This window comes from Astyanax mexicanus, chromosome 16 (genome assembly GCF_023375975.1).
Source record: "Astyanax mexicanus isolate ESR-SI-001 chromosome 16, AstMex3_surface, whole genome shotgun sequence".
Classification (NCBI taxonomy): domain Eukaryota; kingdom Metazoa; phylum Chordata; class Actinopteri; order Characiformes; family Acestrorhamphidae; genus Astyanax; species Astyanax mexicanus.
In genome coordinates, this window is record NC_064423.1 from 4,499,051 (window position 1) to 4,512,697 (window position 13,647).

Here is a 13,647-nt window from a genome sequence, read left to right on the forward strand (position 1 = left end):
GACAATGAAAATTAGAACATTATATAAGACCAAATGGTACTTTTGGCAGTGTGGGCAGTGTGCCAAGTCCTGCTGGAAAATGAAATCTGCATCTACATAGAAGTTGATAAAGCAGAGGCTTAAAGATTCTTGTAAAACTTTAAAATCAACAATAAAACAAATAAACGCTTAAAATAGATTACTGTGTATAATACACTGTGTTTCACATTTTGAACTGAATTACTAAATTAAAGTAACTTTGCAGCAATATTATTTTTTATTTTTTTTAAATGCAACTGTATATATAACATAACATAGTACATGTATATATAAGCAGTACAGAGACTATTCGTGGTAATTACAGGGCATCTCACAATACAATATCACAGTTATCCACAATAACGTTGATATCACGATACTGTGATTCTGCGATACTTAATATACAAGCAAGACAAGACAATTCTCTTCGATGATATTTTACAGGAGCAGGGTTACTAAACAGGATTAAAAAAAACTTCTGGCTATGGATATAGATTTATGGATTTATTGGTGTCAGTTTCACAGAATTTAACAACCAATTTCCTTCAAAGTAGATTTATCCTATTAATTTAATTATAGTGCCACCATGTGGAGTATAATTTAGGTTGTCTGCCGGAGCCCAAGCTGATTCCAGACCTGAACTTAGGGACAAACAGACTAGGTGTCACTTTCATTGTTTTAAGTAAGTGAAAAGACTAAATTATGATAATAATGATACTGAACAATGATTAATATATATTATAAGTAAAACTGAAGTGTTTCCTGTAGCTTTTGAGGCTTTTAAAGCAGCTGCGGGCTCACACTCTAGTATTATAAGTATATAATAAATAATTAATAGAAATACATAATCAATTAATCTATGATATCGATATTTGTGATGGGCGCGGTCATATTACTCCACATCAAATAAAGAGAGAACCTGTGGTGAAGAATATTGATTGATAAATTCTGTAAAACTGACACCACTAAATCCATAATACCCGGTATTTGGTTATTTAGAAGTGATATATCCTTTTTTGTAAAGATCTGTCTTGATATATTGAGTATCCCACAATCACAGTATCATGTGGTGTATTGTAATATTATATAGTAAAATGCCCTGTGATTCCTACTGTTATTATACACACACTTACATTTCATCCTTGTGCTCCCAGGCCTTACGAATCCAGTCAGGGGTGAGGATGGGTGTACCCATACACACAGCCAACTACAGGGTCACAGAGAAAGAGAGAGAATTAAAGAAGGACAGATCACAAATCAAACCTGATGCATCATGTAGATATACACATAGTGCACGATTCAACCAATTTCTGAGAATAGTTCCAGTGAAAAGTGATAAATATGTCTCCCCCTAATCAGACACACTCTAAAACAGCCCTCACAACTACTCAGCTACAGTGGATGGATTTGCGGAACATCTGGAGCGGCAAGACAAATGCATACAACTGCATCCATTACAACCGAGTGCAATTACTGTAACTGCACAAACGTTCCTTTAGTATTTCCTTCAGAAACACAACAGCAAGAGAAGCATCAGCTCTGGCAGGAAAAACAGCAGCCATTTAAAAATATCACAATTCACAAATGCAACACAAAGAAAAGAATTTGCATTTAAAAACAGCACAAAACACGTCAGGTAATGGGATGAGGTCTAAAGCTCTGTCACTATGATTGGGAGACCGCTGGTTCGACTCCCGCTCATGCAGCTTGCCATCAGCTGCCGGAGTCCTGAGAGAGCACAGTTGGCCTTGATCTTTCTGGGCGGGTACAGTAGATGGCACTCTTTTCTCCAATCACTCCTAGGGTGATGTGGATCAGCACAAGGCTGCGTCTATAAGCTGATGTATCAGAACCGAGTCGCTGCGCTTTCCTCCGAGTGCGCTGTGATGCTACTCGGATCACTCGAATGTTGCTGCATCAGCAGCAGTTCAAAAAGAGGCGGAATCTGAATTCACATGTGCTAGTCTTGATAATCATGATGATGGAGGCATTACAAGTGATGGGGGGAGTACAGTGGGAAAAGCGGGATAAAAATTATATTTATATTTAAAAATAAATCAAATAAATAAATAAAAAACCTTGCTCTCTATGCTGTTATGAGGGCTCCGACACATAAATCCCCAAATCATCAGATATTAATAAGAGGCCGTTTCATACTAAACTGAAAGAGAAATATAAAGATAAAGATAAAAAATATAAAGATAATTAAATCGCTCTCTCCCTTCTTTCTAACCTTTCTTAACATCCAATACGTAGTTAGACGTAGAGTCTAATAATGGATATTTAAAGGTAAATTAATTAATCTGAGAACAGTAAAACGCAATTATTTTTATTAGTGCTGTCAGGTAATTAAAACAGGTATTTAATTACATGATCTATGAATAATTAAATTAATTGCATTTAAATCACATTTATCATTATTAAGCGACACTAGTAAGGATGCCTACATCGAGGTGAGCAAGGGTGTCGACAGCTTTCCCTGCTAATGGATGAAGCGCTTAAATAAACAAAATTCTTAAAAAAAAAAAAAAAACATTTTCTTTCAAAGTCAAACGAGTGCTGGATATTAATCTACACAGATTTTATTTGGGTGAGTAAAGAGCTTCTGTTTATGTACAGTTAGATAACCTAGTTACAGTCCAATATACTCAATATACTAAATATAGAACGAGCTATAGTGCTGCGGTTAGCGGCTAATGCTAATGCTGCTGCTCCCAGCCTTAGTGCTCGAGAAACTTCATTGAAAACTCACCCATTATAATGATTTACTGCTCCTTAATACCTGTCGCACTGTCGATTTTGGGGAAAATTAAAGGATTTTAAGTGTGCCCGCCTTGTAGTCCAAAAAATACGGTACATAAACATCCGCAATTGTGCTAAAATAAAACAATAAAATAAAATAAATTAAGAAAAAACAAGTAGGACTGGCCCTTTAAACACTCAACTTGCAGTGCTGTCAATCACAGGTATCCTGCCATACGTTTTAGAGCACCTGTTGTGCAGTCTAGCACTGAGAGCACTCCAGGTTTAGAGATGAGGGAATGAAAAAGCAGTGAACAAGTGGTTTAATAAAATGCAGGTCTCTGTCGCTCTCTCAGTCTCTCTCAGAGGAGAGAATCGGCTCTTTATATGGGCTTTGGAACAGGGCTTATGGGCTATGTGCTAGTGCTTTCAGATATTTGATCAGCCCCAATACCCACACTTCAGGAACGCAATTTTTCTGTGACGCCTTTTGGGTGACTAAAGGTTCAATATGGTCGTTAGGATGAATGGTTTGATAGGACAAGACCGCAGTCTGCGCTGCACTACCTGCTGATCATCTGAAATATTTAAAGCTATAAACTGAATATAGGATTAAAAATAAAGCCAGTGGAGCCAAAGTAAAGAATATCACTGCTGCCTCCAACATCCATCAGTTTTATCCCTGTTTTCTAATCAAGGTGCATATGAAGAACTGAGGAAATACCGACCCTGTACTTCTCTCCGTGAGTGGAATGAGCAATGAGATGGGTGACTTTAGCGCTGAAGTCCTTGCGGATGGTGCCGCCCATGTGATGCACCAGGCTGACCAGGTTTACCTGAGAAACGACAAACACAAACTCTGTTAAAACAGACAAACAGTGAGTGGAATTGGATTTATAAACGCATATTTTCTGGTCTATATTCATACATAAGGATTACACTGCATTATAAGGTGCATTTTAAGAGACAACATAAGGAACTTCTAATTAAGTTATGTAAAGCTAAGCTAAGTAAACAAAACTGTAAAAAAAAATGACTCTCTTTTAAAGTTAATCGAGCTCTGGATGTTAATCTTCACAGATTTTTCTCCTTAAAACAGTTTATTTGTGCAAATAAAGCGCTTTTATTAATTTACAGTAAACTTAGATTGGAAGGCTGGAGCCTATTTATGCCTAACCACTAGCATAATTGCTGGTATTTGCTTATTTAGGGGTATTTTATCCTTTTCAGTAACAGATGCCATTAATGATTGTAGGTCAATTTAATGAGTATCGCTGAATCATAATATTGTGATACCACATTGTGAAAATAGCGTATCATGAGATGCCAATGTGATTCCACGAACTAGAACTTAGCAATTTGATACGTCGCATGACACAAGTATTTCCAATTTAAGTATATTACAATATATTGCTTTTTTTTATCCAATAAGAACAGTGGGATCTAATGACAGTGTACAACTCCGCGGGCAGGGGTTAAACACAACACTAAATGAATCACCGTCTACCACTGATCTCAAAATGTAAACAATTAACTAAAAATCAATTCTGTGTTTTCAAACAATGTATACAATGTAGGTAAAACAATAGATCTCAATGAGACAAAATATCGATATTTTCTTACAGCCCAATATGGATTACTGTAATTATCCTATTATTCTAATTGTCATGTAATTCTTAGATTATCTAAATGTAAAAACTCATGCAGTGTTGAAAATAGAATCAACATCATCTGTCTTATGTTCACTGGACTTACCACTTCTTCCTTCTTGCGGAATCCAGTAAAACACAGCGACATATTCAGCATCGTGGTGGAGTAGAGAGGACGGGAGGAGAAAGGCAGAGGCTACAGGAAGAAGAGGCAGATATGCAGAAATAAAGACAGAAATTATCCAATCAGAACAGTGGGATCTAATGTCAGAGTATAATACTGATATCTAATTGGTGGGGTTTAAACACAACCCTAAATGAACTAGCGTCTGACACCAATCTTAATATGTTACATTACATTACATTACATTTGGCAGATGCTTTTGTCCAAAGCGACTTACAATAGTCAAGTACAATGTAAAATAAGTTTAAAGGTAAAACATCTTTGGATAGGGATAAAAGGAGGTCAAAGGGGAATAATAGGATAGAGGAGTGAAGGAGGGGAAGAAGGAAATGAGGTTAGAAGTAGTTAGTGTGTTAGAGGTGTTAAGAGAGTAAGTGCTCTTTGAAGAGCTCAGTCTTCAGGAGTTTATTAAAGATAGTGAGAGATTCTCCTGATCTGGTAGTAGAAGGTAGTTAGTTAGAGGTGTTAGGAGAGTAAGTGCTCTTTGAAGAGCTCTGTCTTCAGGAGTTTATTAAAGATAGCGAGAGATTCTCCTGATCTGGTAGTGGAAGGTAGTTTGTTCCACCATTGGGGAACTCTGTATGAGAACAGTCTGGATTGCTTTGTGTGAGTGTTTGGCAAAGCGAGGCGACTTTCATTGGAGGAGCGCAGCGGCCGGGAGGTAGCGTAAGCTTTCAGGAGTGAGTGCAGGTAGGAAGGAGCCTGTTCTGTCATCACCTTGTAGGCGATTGTAAGAGCTTTGAATTTGATGTGAGCATCAACTGGTAGCCAATGGAGCTCAATGAGCAGCGGGGTGACATGTGCCCGTTTTGGCTGGTTGAAGACCAGACGTGCTGCTGCGTTCTGGATCATCTGGAGTGGTTTTACTACGCAGGCCGGGAGGCCAGTTAGCAGGGCATTGCAGTAGTCGAGGCGTGAGATGACGACCGCTTGCACCAGGAGTTGGGTGGCCTGTTGCGTCAAGAACGGTCTAATATGTACGTAAACTAACAATTAAATATCCATACTGTGTTTTCGAAACTCAATACAATATTGCAAAACAAAATATCACAATACTTAAATACTAAAATATATTAATTTATTTTTTTACCAACTAGAGGTGTTAAAAAAAAACACAAATAAATCTGCTAGTGGCACCACTTTCTGTAAAATGCATAGTTTATTATAAATACTGTCCTTATATATTTAAAGGTGCTCATTATTATAATCAGAAAATGCTTAAAGCATATTAAGAGCACAGCCTAGCAATAATAGTGATGTCCTTCCACCCACTTTTTATGAGCATAAATACTAATGCTATTGTTTGTTCTGTTTAATTCTTTTGTCGTACTTTAGGAGCTAGATTCGTAAATTTAAAGTTATCCTTAAGAGACTTTTTAAGAATGCATAACTTTCCACTTTTTAACAAACAGAATTATTAAATGTCCTGCTGGGAGATTAAACAAACCATATTTTTTTAGTCTACAAGGTGCACCATCAATGAATGTAAATTTTCTGGTCCATAAGGCACACTGTCAATTTTTGGGAAAATGAAAGGTTTTTAAGTGCACCTTATCGTCCAGAAAATACAATAATTTTATTGATAAAATTACCGTTTTAATGCAATTTTCTGGAATAATGGATATTCCCCAGAGGGAATCTCAGTAGATAAACATTTGTTTCTGTTCGAAACCTGTACATTTATATTTTACACATTTTCTTTAACCATAATTCTGAAATACAAGGAATACGAGGACATTATGTTTGAACTGTGTTTAATATAAAAGTTGCATGTAAGGTTGGAGGGGGCTGATTACTATTCATTAAAAAAAGTAGATTAAAGGAATTTATTAAATAACTAAATTAAAGAAACCAATAGCGTGTGCATCACTTTAAATTGAGCTGTTTACAAAAAAAATAAAATAAATAAAGTTATGTAAAAACTAAAAAAATTAAATCAGGAATATATTTTGAATATTTGAAGAACATCAAGATATTTTTTCCCTCAAAATATCGCCCATACTAGGTTTAGCTGATCCAGACTGAGTCCACCTCTTTTGGTTAGACCAAATATTGGTCCTTTGTTTCAGACTGTGGCTCGCTGCCCTTTTTTCGGGTCCATACACTTTTAACAAATACATTTCTATGATTTTCCCCATGATTTTTCCATGCCTTTAAGGCATGTAAAAACATGTTGAGACACAATCTTTAATACAACATTTAAACATGTGTCTCAGATCCTGAGAGCTCCATTGTGTAGGCTTAAAATTACTGAACTAACTCTGAGCTGATGGATGTATGTTAGCTCAAAATAAATTTTTATCCATCGATAAACTGAAACACACAAGGGTTGTAGTAGTACTAATGGATTCTTAATGGCAAGACAGCTCATTGGCTATTTTCCTGGCAGGAGCGGTAATGATATGTACAGTCTTTGAAGGGGTAAAGGAGTGTTCAGATACATGCTTTTAAGTCCAGTAAGCAATAAGAACTTTAACAGTGTTCCAGGGTTGGTTTGAGTAAAAATGTCCTTTATAACTGAAGGTAGACGTAGTTGGCATCTGTCTTGATGGTACAATTTGCAGTCCAGTAATAAATGTTTAACAGAAAGGGGAGTGTGGCAGGTTTCACAATGTGGTGATTCTTCTCCTTTCAACAAAAAAAAGAGTGTGTTAACCTGGTGTGTCCAATTTGACATCTAGTATATACAACTTGATTCCATCTGTTTTCAAAATTTCAGGTGAGTCGGCAACGTATAATGGGGTGGATCTCGTAGTTTAATGCTGGTCTGTCTGGCCCATTCAGCTTGCCATCTGTTCATGACATAGGAAATCAGTTGGTGGGTCTTGCACACAGTAGCCATTAGAGCAGTACCCTTCTTTGCAGCCTGGTCCAAAAGGGTTGTAGGTCAAATTTCCATGACTTTTCCAAAACTTTCTGGATTTTTTTTATTTTTCCAAATCTTATCCAGGCCTAGAAATTGCTTTTTTCAAATTCCAAGATTTTCCAGGAATGAACCCTGCATTTTTACACCTTCCTCACGCTTTGGTTCCACCCAAAATGAAAAGTCAAAATGTCTAGACCAAACAAGGGAAGTGTGAAAATTCACTAAGCCCCAAATGTTCGGGGCACGGAGTGAAATTGGATTGTGCCTTTGACTTCATGAATTCATAAGACTTTGTAAGATTCTTCAGAAGATTTTTTTTTTTTTAAAGCAGGCCTTTGTGAATCCAGCCCAAGCAGATAGCAGCAGATATTTGGCAACCCACTTTCTTCATCAGCTACAACAAGAATCTTCAATTCCACATCCAAAAACACTGCAGCCAAAAACAAGGCAGTCAAAGCACAACAGTTCACTGCCCTTATCTGTGAGGCAGAGGAGTCAGGACATGCCCTTCCTCGCTGCTTAAATGTGTATGGCTCTAGTCTCTATATCAGAACTAATCTGGCCACAGCTGCGTGGCCAGTCGTGTGTGCACGGCACTGGGGAACTATCGCAGGCTGTTGAGCAGGTGCTGCTGCTGCTGCTTACACAGAGATAACTGTAATGCATTTCTCTGGCTTCACGGTAACAATCAAAAGCTGATTATGAATCAATTTCCCTCCGTACGGGGAAGTTTGAGCAGTGTTTACCTTGTGCTGACTGCAGGCATAAGTTAAATGATGCTTTAACATGGTCAGAATTATAACTATTTCACTGCTTGTTCAGGAAAATGAGTCACGCATGGGTGTGATGCTCTGATTGCATGCGGGTAAATAGCAGGTCTTACCTCTCCTTTCCCAGCACAGTGCAGAATCACAGGAGGACCCAGAATTCGGTTGTCATTCTTGTATAAATAGCTGTAGTCTGGAGACTGGAAGTCCTTCAGTACAAAGACAGTCTCAAACTCGGCGTTCTCGCCGTCCCCAAACTCCCTGACATTGTCTGTCTTTATGCACGGGACGTTTATGTCCTGATGGGACAAAGAGACAGAAACAAAGGGAATAAAGTCAGAGACTCGGAAAGAAAGGCAGCAAAGAAACACAAAAGATACACAAAATATTCTGATGGGAGCTGCTTGGCTGACAACACAAGTTTATTTTGAGCTCTGGCATAATTACACAGACCCTGTGAAGTGCAGGCTCTGTGAAGTCTTAATGAAATCAAACTTTTCCCATCCAAAAATCTAAAAATAATAATAAAAATAACTTTAAAATAAAAATATATATATATAAAACAGCAGCATACATTTCTTAAGAATTCAAAGCACAAAAGAACATAAAAGAATCATTCGTAACAGAAGAGCAAAGAGGCATTTTTTTTTTAGTGGTAGTGTTAAAGACTTCTGACACACAGGTATTAAAGAGAGACACACATTCCAACCAATCAGCAGAGCTGCTTGTGGAGGAACTTGTAGAGTTAAAACACAGAACACACAGGACATAAACCACTGGTCAAACTTTTTAGAAAACACCCCCAAATTCTCTATTCTTTACTGATATTAAAGCTTCATTTCAATCTAGTGAATTATATATAAAAAATGGCACAAAGTCCAGAAACCACAAGAAGTACAAAGGCCAAAGGTGAGCATTAGACTGACAGAAATTTAAAGTAAATAATTATATTATTATTATTATTATTAAATATTATTATCACAAAAACAAAGTTAGCATTTTTATCAAACAGGTCAAATTAGGATACCTTAAAGCTGATTTAAAGTAATAAATTAACTATGCTTAAAAAAAAGGAATGCACTACAAACTAATTTTTAGACTCTAAACGACACTTAGAATTTTTAATAATACTTGCAATAAAAATGACAAAAATCAAAACATAAATGTACAGTTTTGCACATAAACATAAATGTACAGTTTTGCACATAAAAAAGGAACAGTTTGTACAGGGTCCAATGGCAAAATTGAAGTTAAAAACCCTACTAAGAGTTCCCTATAATTACTGCAGCTATAACATTTTTCAGTAATTGATAATGATGTTCAATTAACACTTTAGCTTAGTTAAAGCACAATATATACACAAGAGAAATTTTTTATAAAATAATAATTTCCCTTAATTACTTATTTTAACTTAATAATAAACGACCAACCTTTTTATTATTATTTAGATTGTAGATACTGCAACAAATGGTTTTGTTACGGTACCAAAATTATGACTTGGAGGCTTAGAGAAAATAAAACTTTAAAATCTGCTTATGTTTTGCAAATGATCATGTGATCTGTGTGGTGTTTGGGCCCTTTGAGGAACTTAGAAAGTGATGGGTTGAGAGTAGACTCAACTTATTGGGCTACGAGTGGTCCAGCAGGCTAAGCTGATCAGGAGATCGCCGGTTCGAATCCGGCTTATGTAGCTTGCCGTCAGCTACCGAAGCTAAGAAGACGATGCGGTGCGATTTTTTGCGATTATTAAACACAGTGCCTTCGTAAGCGTGTTGTACAACTTTAAAAGAAGTCAATGCGAAATACTGTGCTTTTAGTTGTACAATTAAATAAACGATTCCTTGAGGCAAAGAAATTTCAAGGCGGATTTAAGGCTTTTTAAGACAACTCAAGGCCTTTATTTTAGCTTCCCAAATTCAAGGCATTCAGGATCTGCAGATACCCCGGATATACATCACATTTCCAGTTCTACCTTTTACTTGACATTACCATTTCTTGTGCATTTCTAACGGCTCTTTAACTAAGCAAAAAATAAATAAATAAATAAGCTTATGAGATGTGAAGTAAAGATTTGAAGCTGCAGGTATGTTTAAAGGTGGAGACTCAGTATATAGAAATAAAAACCCACTGCTTCCAAAACAAGTCTAAAACAAGAAAAGCTTAGAGATTTTGGAGGGAGTGTTCTAAAACTTTTGACCTGTGGTGGATGTCCCTCTTCTTGACTGAGGGTGGGTCCACTGCATGATGAAATATACAAATCAGGCAAGAGATGATCTAAGCTCTGCTTCACCACAGCATTAGATTGCAGACCACACCTAAAAACATATGCTTTAAATCATTTTCAGTACATTTGATTTCCCTCATTAAATAAATTAATAATGTGTGACACACCCTACCTGATCACATGACCCACCAAAGCAGCATGAATTAATAATTACCCATTAGACAGATTAGTGAACAAAGACACAGACATATTGCATCACGTTAGACAAGGATTATTACTTATTAAACCACACTGTGTTAAAAAAAAAAGGAAATTAAAACACATAGTGTTTTAACACCAATTCCTTCACACTGCCCCGTGCACCAAACCCTCCACCGTGAAGCAGAGCATGCAAACAGCCCAGTCTTCAAAACCTACCATATTGATTATAGATTTTATCAATTTCTCGCCTGACTCAGAGCCTGGGTCTCCTTCTTTAATCTTTACCACTGGAACTTCCATAATTTTGATTTCCTGTAAAAATGAAGCATTCAACATGAAATATGGCAACCCGCTGTTCACAAACTCAGCACACGTGAGGTCTGTTATACTGGCAACCCAGAAGGAAGATGGGGGGAATAAAAAAAATAAATAAAGGCAGCTGCAGTCCGGGGAGGGAAGTCTTTGAAAATTAATGAAGTTGAAAGCAGCGAGGGACTTCTTGTCAATTCGCTGGGCAGATACTCTGCCCCTGATTAAGCTGTGTGTGGATGTGCTGCTACTGCAGAGTGGCAGGAGGAATAGATCATTTCAGAACGTCTGTCCGTCTGACGGCTCCCTCGTTCTCTCTGAAGGGCAAAAAGTAGAAGCTTTCATGTCCTGGACACAGCGATAACTCAGCACTAACACACACACAGTAACACACACACAGTAACACACACACAGTAACACACACACAGTAACACACACACAGTAACACACACACAGTAACACACACACAGTAACACACACACAGTAACACACACACAGTAACACACACACAGTAACACACACACAGTAACACACACACAGTAACACACACGACAAATTCTCCCACCAAACAAACAGAGAGAGAGAGAGAGAGAGAGAGACAAGCCAGAACCTAACCTGACCTCTTCTGTCTGTGCATTACCCAGAGTGAAGCGTTCGTAAGGAATTTTAAATCCTCTCTTGATGGAGCTGCCTTACGGTTCTTAAGTGCGAAGTGCAGTGCGAAACCCTTTTCTAGATGGCTTTGACTTTATTCAGACCAATTACAGAAAGTTGAGCCAGTTTTTAAAAACAAACTAGAGGAATAAAGAACTGGAGTTGTGCTGAAATTCATTTCCCTTTTGCGTTCAGGCGCATTACAAAGTAAGGGTGTGACGAGACACTAATATCATGAGACGAGACGAGACACGATACTGGGTTCACGAGAACGAGACGAGACGAGATTTAAAAATAAAATTTTAAAGAAAACGTCAAAAATTAAAAATTGCTTGAAAACTAAGTTCTATTTGACAAAATTATACAACACAAACTTAACAGACTGGTTTCTCTCACACATTGATTCTATAAGAAATAGAAATAAGAATAAGTATAACAAATAAAACTTTTCTAGGTCTTATATAGTGCAAACAATAAGTGCAAACCACATCCAGTCATATTAAGCCTATTGTTTGTTTGTATTTTCTCCTAAATCTCTTGTAATTTAACTATGCATAACCACAACCAGTCATATTAAGACTATGCTTGAAGTGAAACAGAGACAGAACATGTTTTTAAATACAGTACAGAGCTAAGGGATTAGTACACCTGCCTATGGAACAGTCACGTGTAGGATTTACTTACAGTATTTATATATGGTTTGTGTCTTGTTGGTCACTCTGTTACCGTTTATTGTTTCCACTGGAGCCAAAATGCAGCCAGACATACAACTTAAAAGTAGCAGAAGCATCTTCTATACAAATACCTGAATTTTCCTCTTCTGCTGAGAGCTGCTCTCACTGCTCAGCCACCACACATGCTGCCATCACTACTGTGTTGCCAGATCCCTCTTAAAAAACCCACACTAAACTGTTATTTTTTTCCCGCGAGACAGGTTTAAGCTTGACGAGAAATATCATCACTTTTTAATCTCGTGCCATGAGTTCTCGTCACACCCCAATTACAAAGCAGTACAACCGCAAATGCTTAGTCTGGTCATTTATTCATTTACTGTAACAGTAGATTAACCCTAATTTATAAACGGATTTATAAAAGGATTCTGAGAAAAATCTTTATATTTATTTAAAATATTTACTGTTACAATAATAATTAAGATTTTCAGTAATGTTTCTTATGAAAGATGAAACCTGTTTATCTAATCCCTAAATAAAAATAAATAGCTTAAATAAATAAAAGGTGTAGGCACGGAATATCAGGCATAAAATAGACAAAAATGCTGGCCTGTTAAGGGGTTAACTTTAAAAAGAACTAAAAATTCACACAGGTACTAAAACACTAGTAAAACACTACATTTTTCATGAGGAGGGAAAACAGCCAAATATATAAAATCACAACCAAAGGTAAAAGTCGTGTACTAATGAAACAAGCAAGCCTTTACATGAACTGGAAAATTAAATACATTGTTTTGCTCAGAAGTCTTAATCTGTTGACAGCTGTTAAATAAACTGGTTCTGCACACATTCACTCATTAGATGAATCCAACCTATCAGATACTAACAATATTTATCAAACACAAGAAGATAAACCCGTCTGTATACGGGTAAACAGAAAATGCTATTAATTGAAATTCGTCTTTGTTCTGCTGACATAGACAAATCACATTAGCGGATAGTTTTAGACAGTCAAAGCATTTCCTCAGGAAAACAGGAAGTGCTGCCTGCTCTTATCAGTACACACATCTATCAGCCCAATCACAGTCCAGTCAAAAAATTCCCTAAAGGCAGGAGATTTTTACTAACTGCTTATCTATGAGCTCCGCAGGCAACAGAATGCAGATTTTTCTCTATAAACACCAAATTACACTAAAATGCATCATCACAACAGAAACAACTGGCTGTTTTTTATTTCCAATTAAGAATCACTACGTTTTGATTGTGTTGTATCAATATGTGGTGTCTGATACTGATATTGTTATTGAAACATAGCTCTAAACTCCCCAAGACTCACATAAAATCACTCACATAAACAGAGCT

At 36.9% G+C, this 13,647-nt stretch overlaps 1 protein-coding gene across 6 annotated transcripts in view; it reads right to left on the reverse strand.

Moving 5' to 3' along the window:
• The window catches only part of ect2 (epithelial cell transforming 2), a 52,072-nt gene that overhangs the window by 34,753 nt on the left and 3,672 nt on the right, over window positions 1–13,647 (reverse strand). For 4 of the 6 annotated variants that reach the window (XM_022669569.2, XM_022669567.2, XM_022669564.2 and 1 more), the window contains exons 4-8: window positions 10,868–10,963; window positions 8,343–8,525; window positions 4,516–4,605; window positions 3,489–3,596; window positions 1,152–1,225 (exon numbers count right to left, since the gene is read on the reverse strand). In XM_022669569.2, the coding sequence (XP_022525290.2) occupies window positions 1,152–1,225; window positions 3,489–3,596; window positions 4,516–4,605; window positions 8,343–8,525; window positions 10,868–10,963 (551 nt within the window). The remainder of the gene's footprint in view (window positions 1–1,151; window positions 1,226–3,488; window positions 3,597–4,515; window positions 4,606–8,342; window positions 8,526–10,867; window positions 10,964–13,647) is intronic. The other 2 variants (XM_022669566.2, XM_022669570.2) reach the window with 1 other exon arrangement.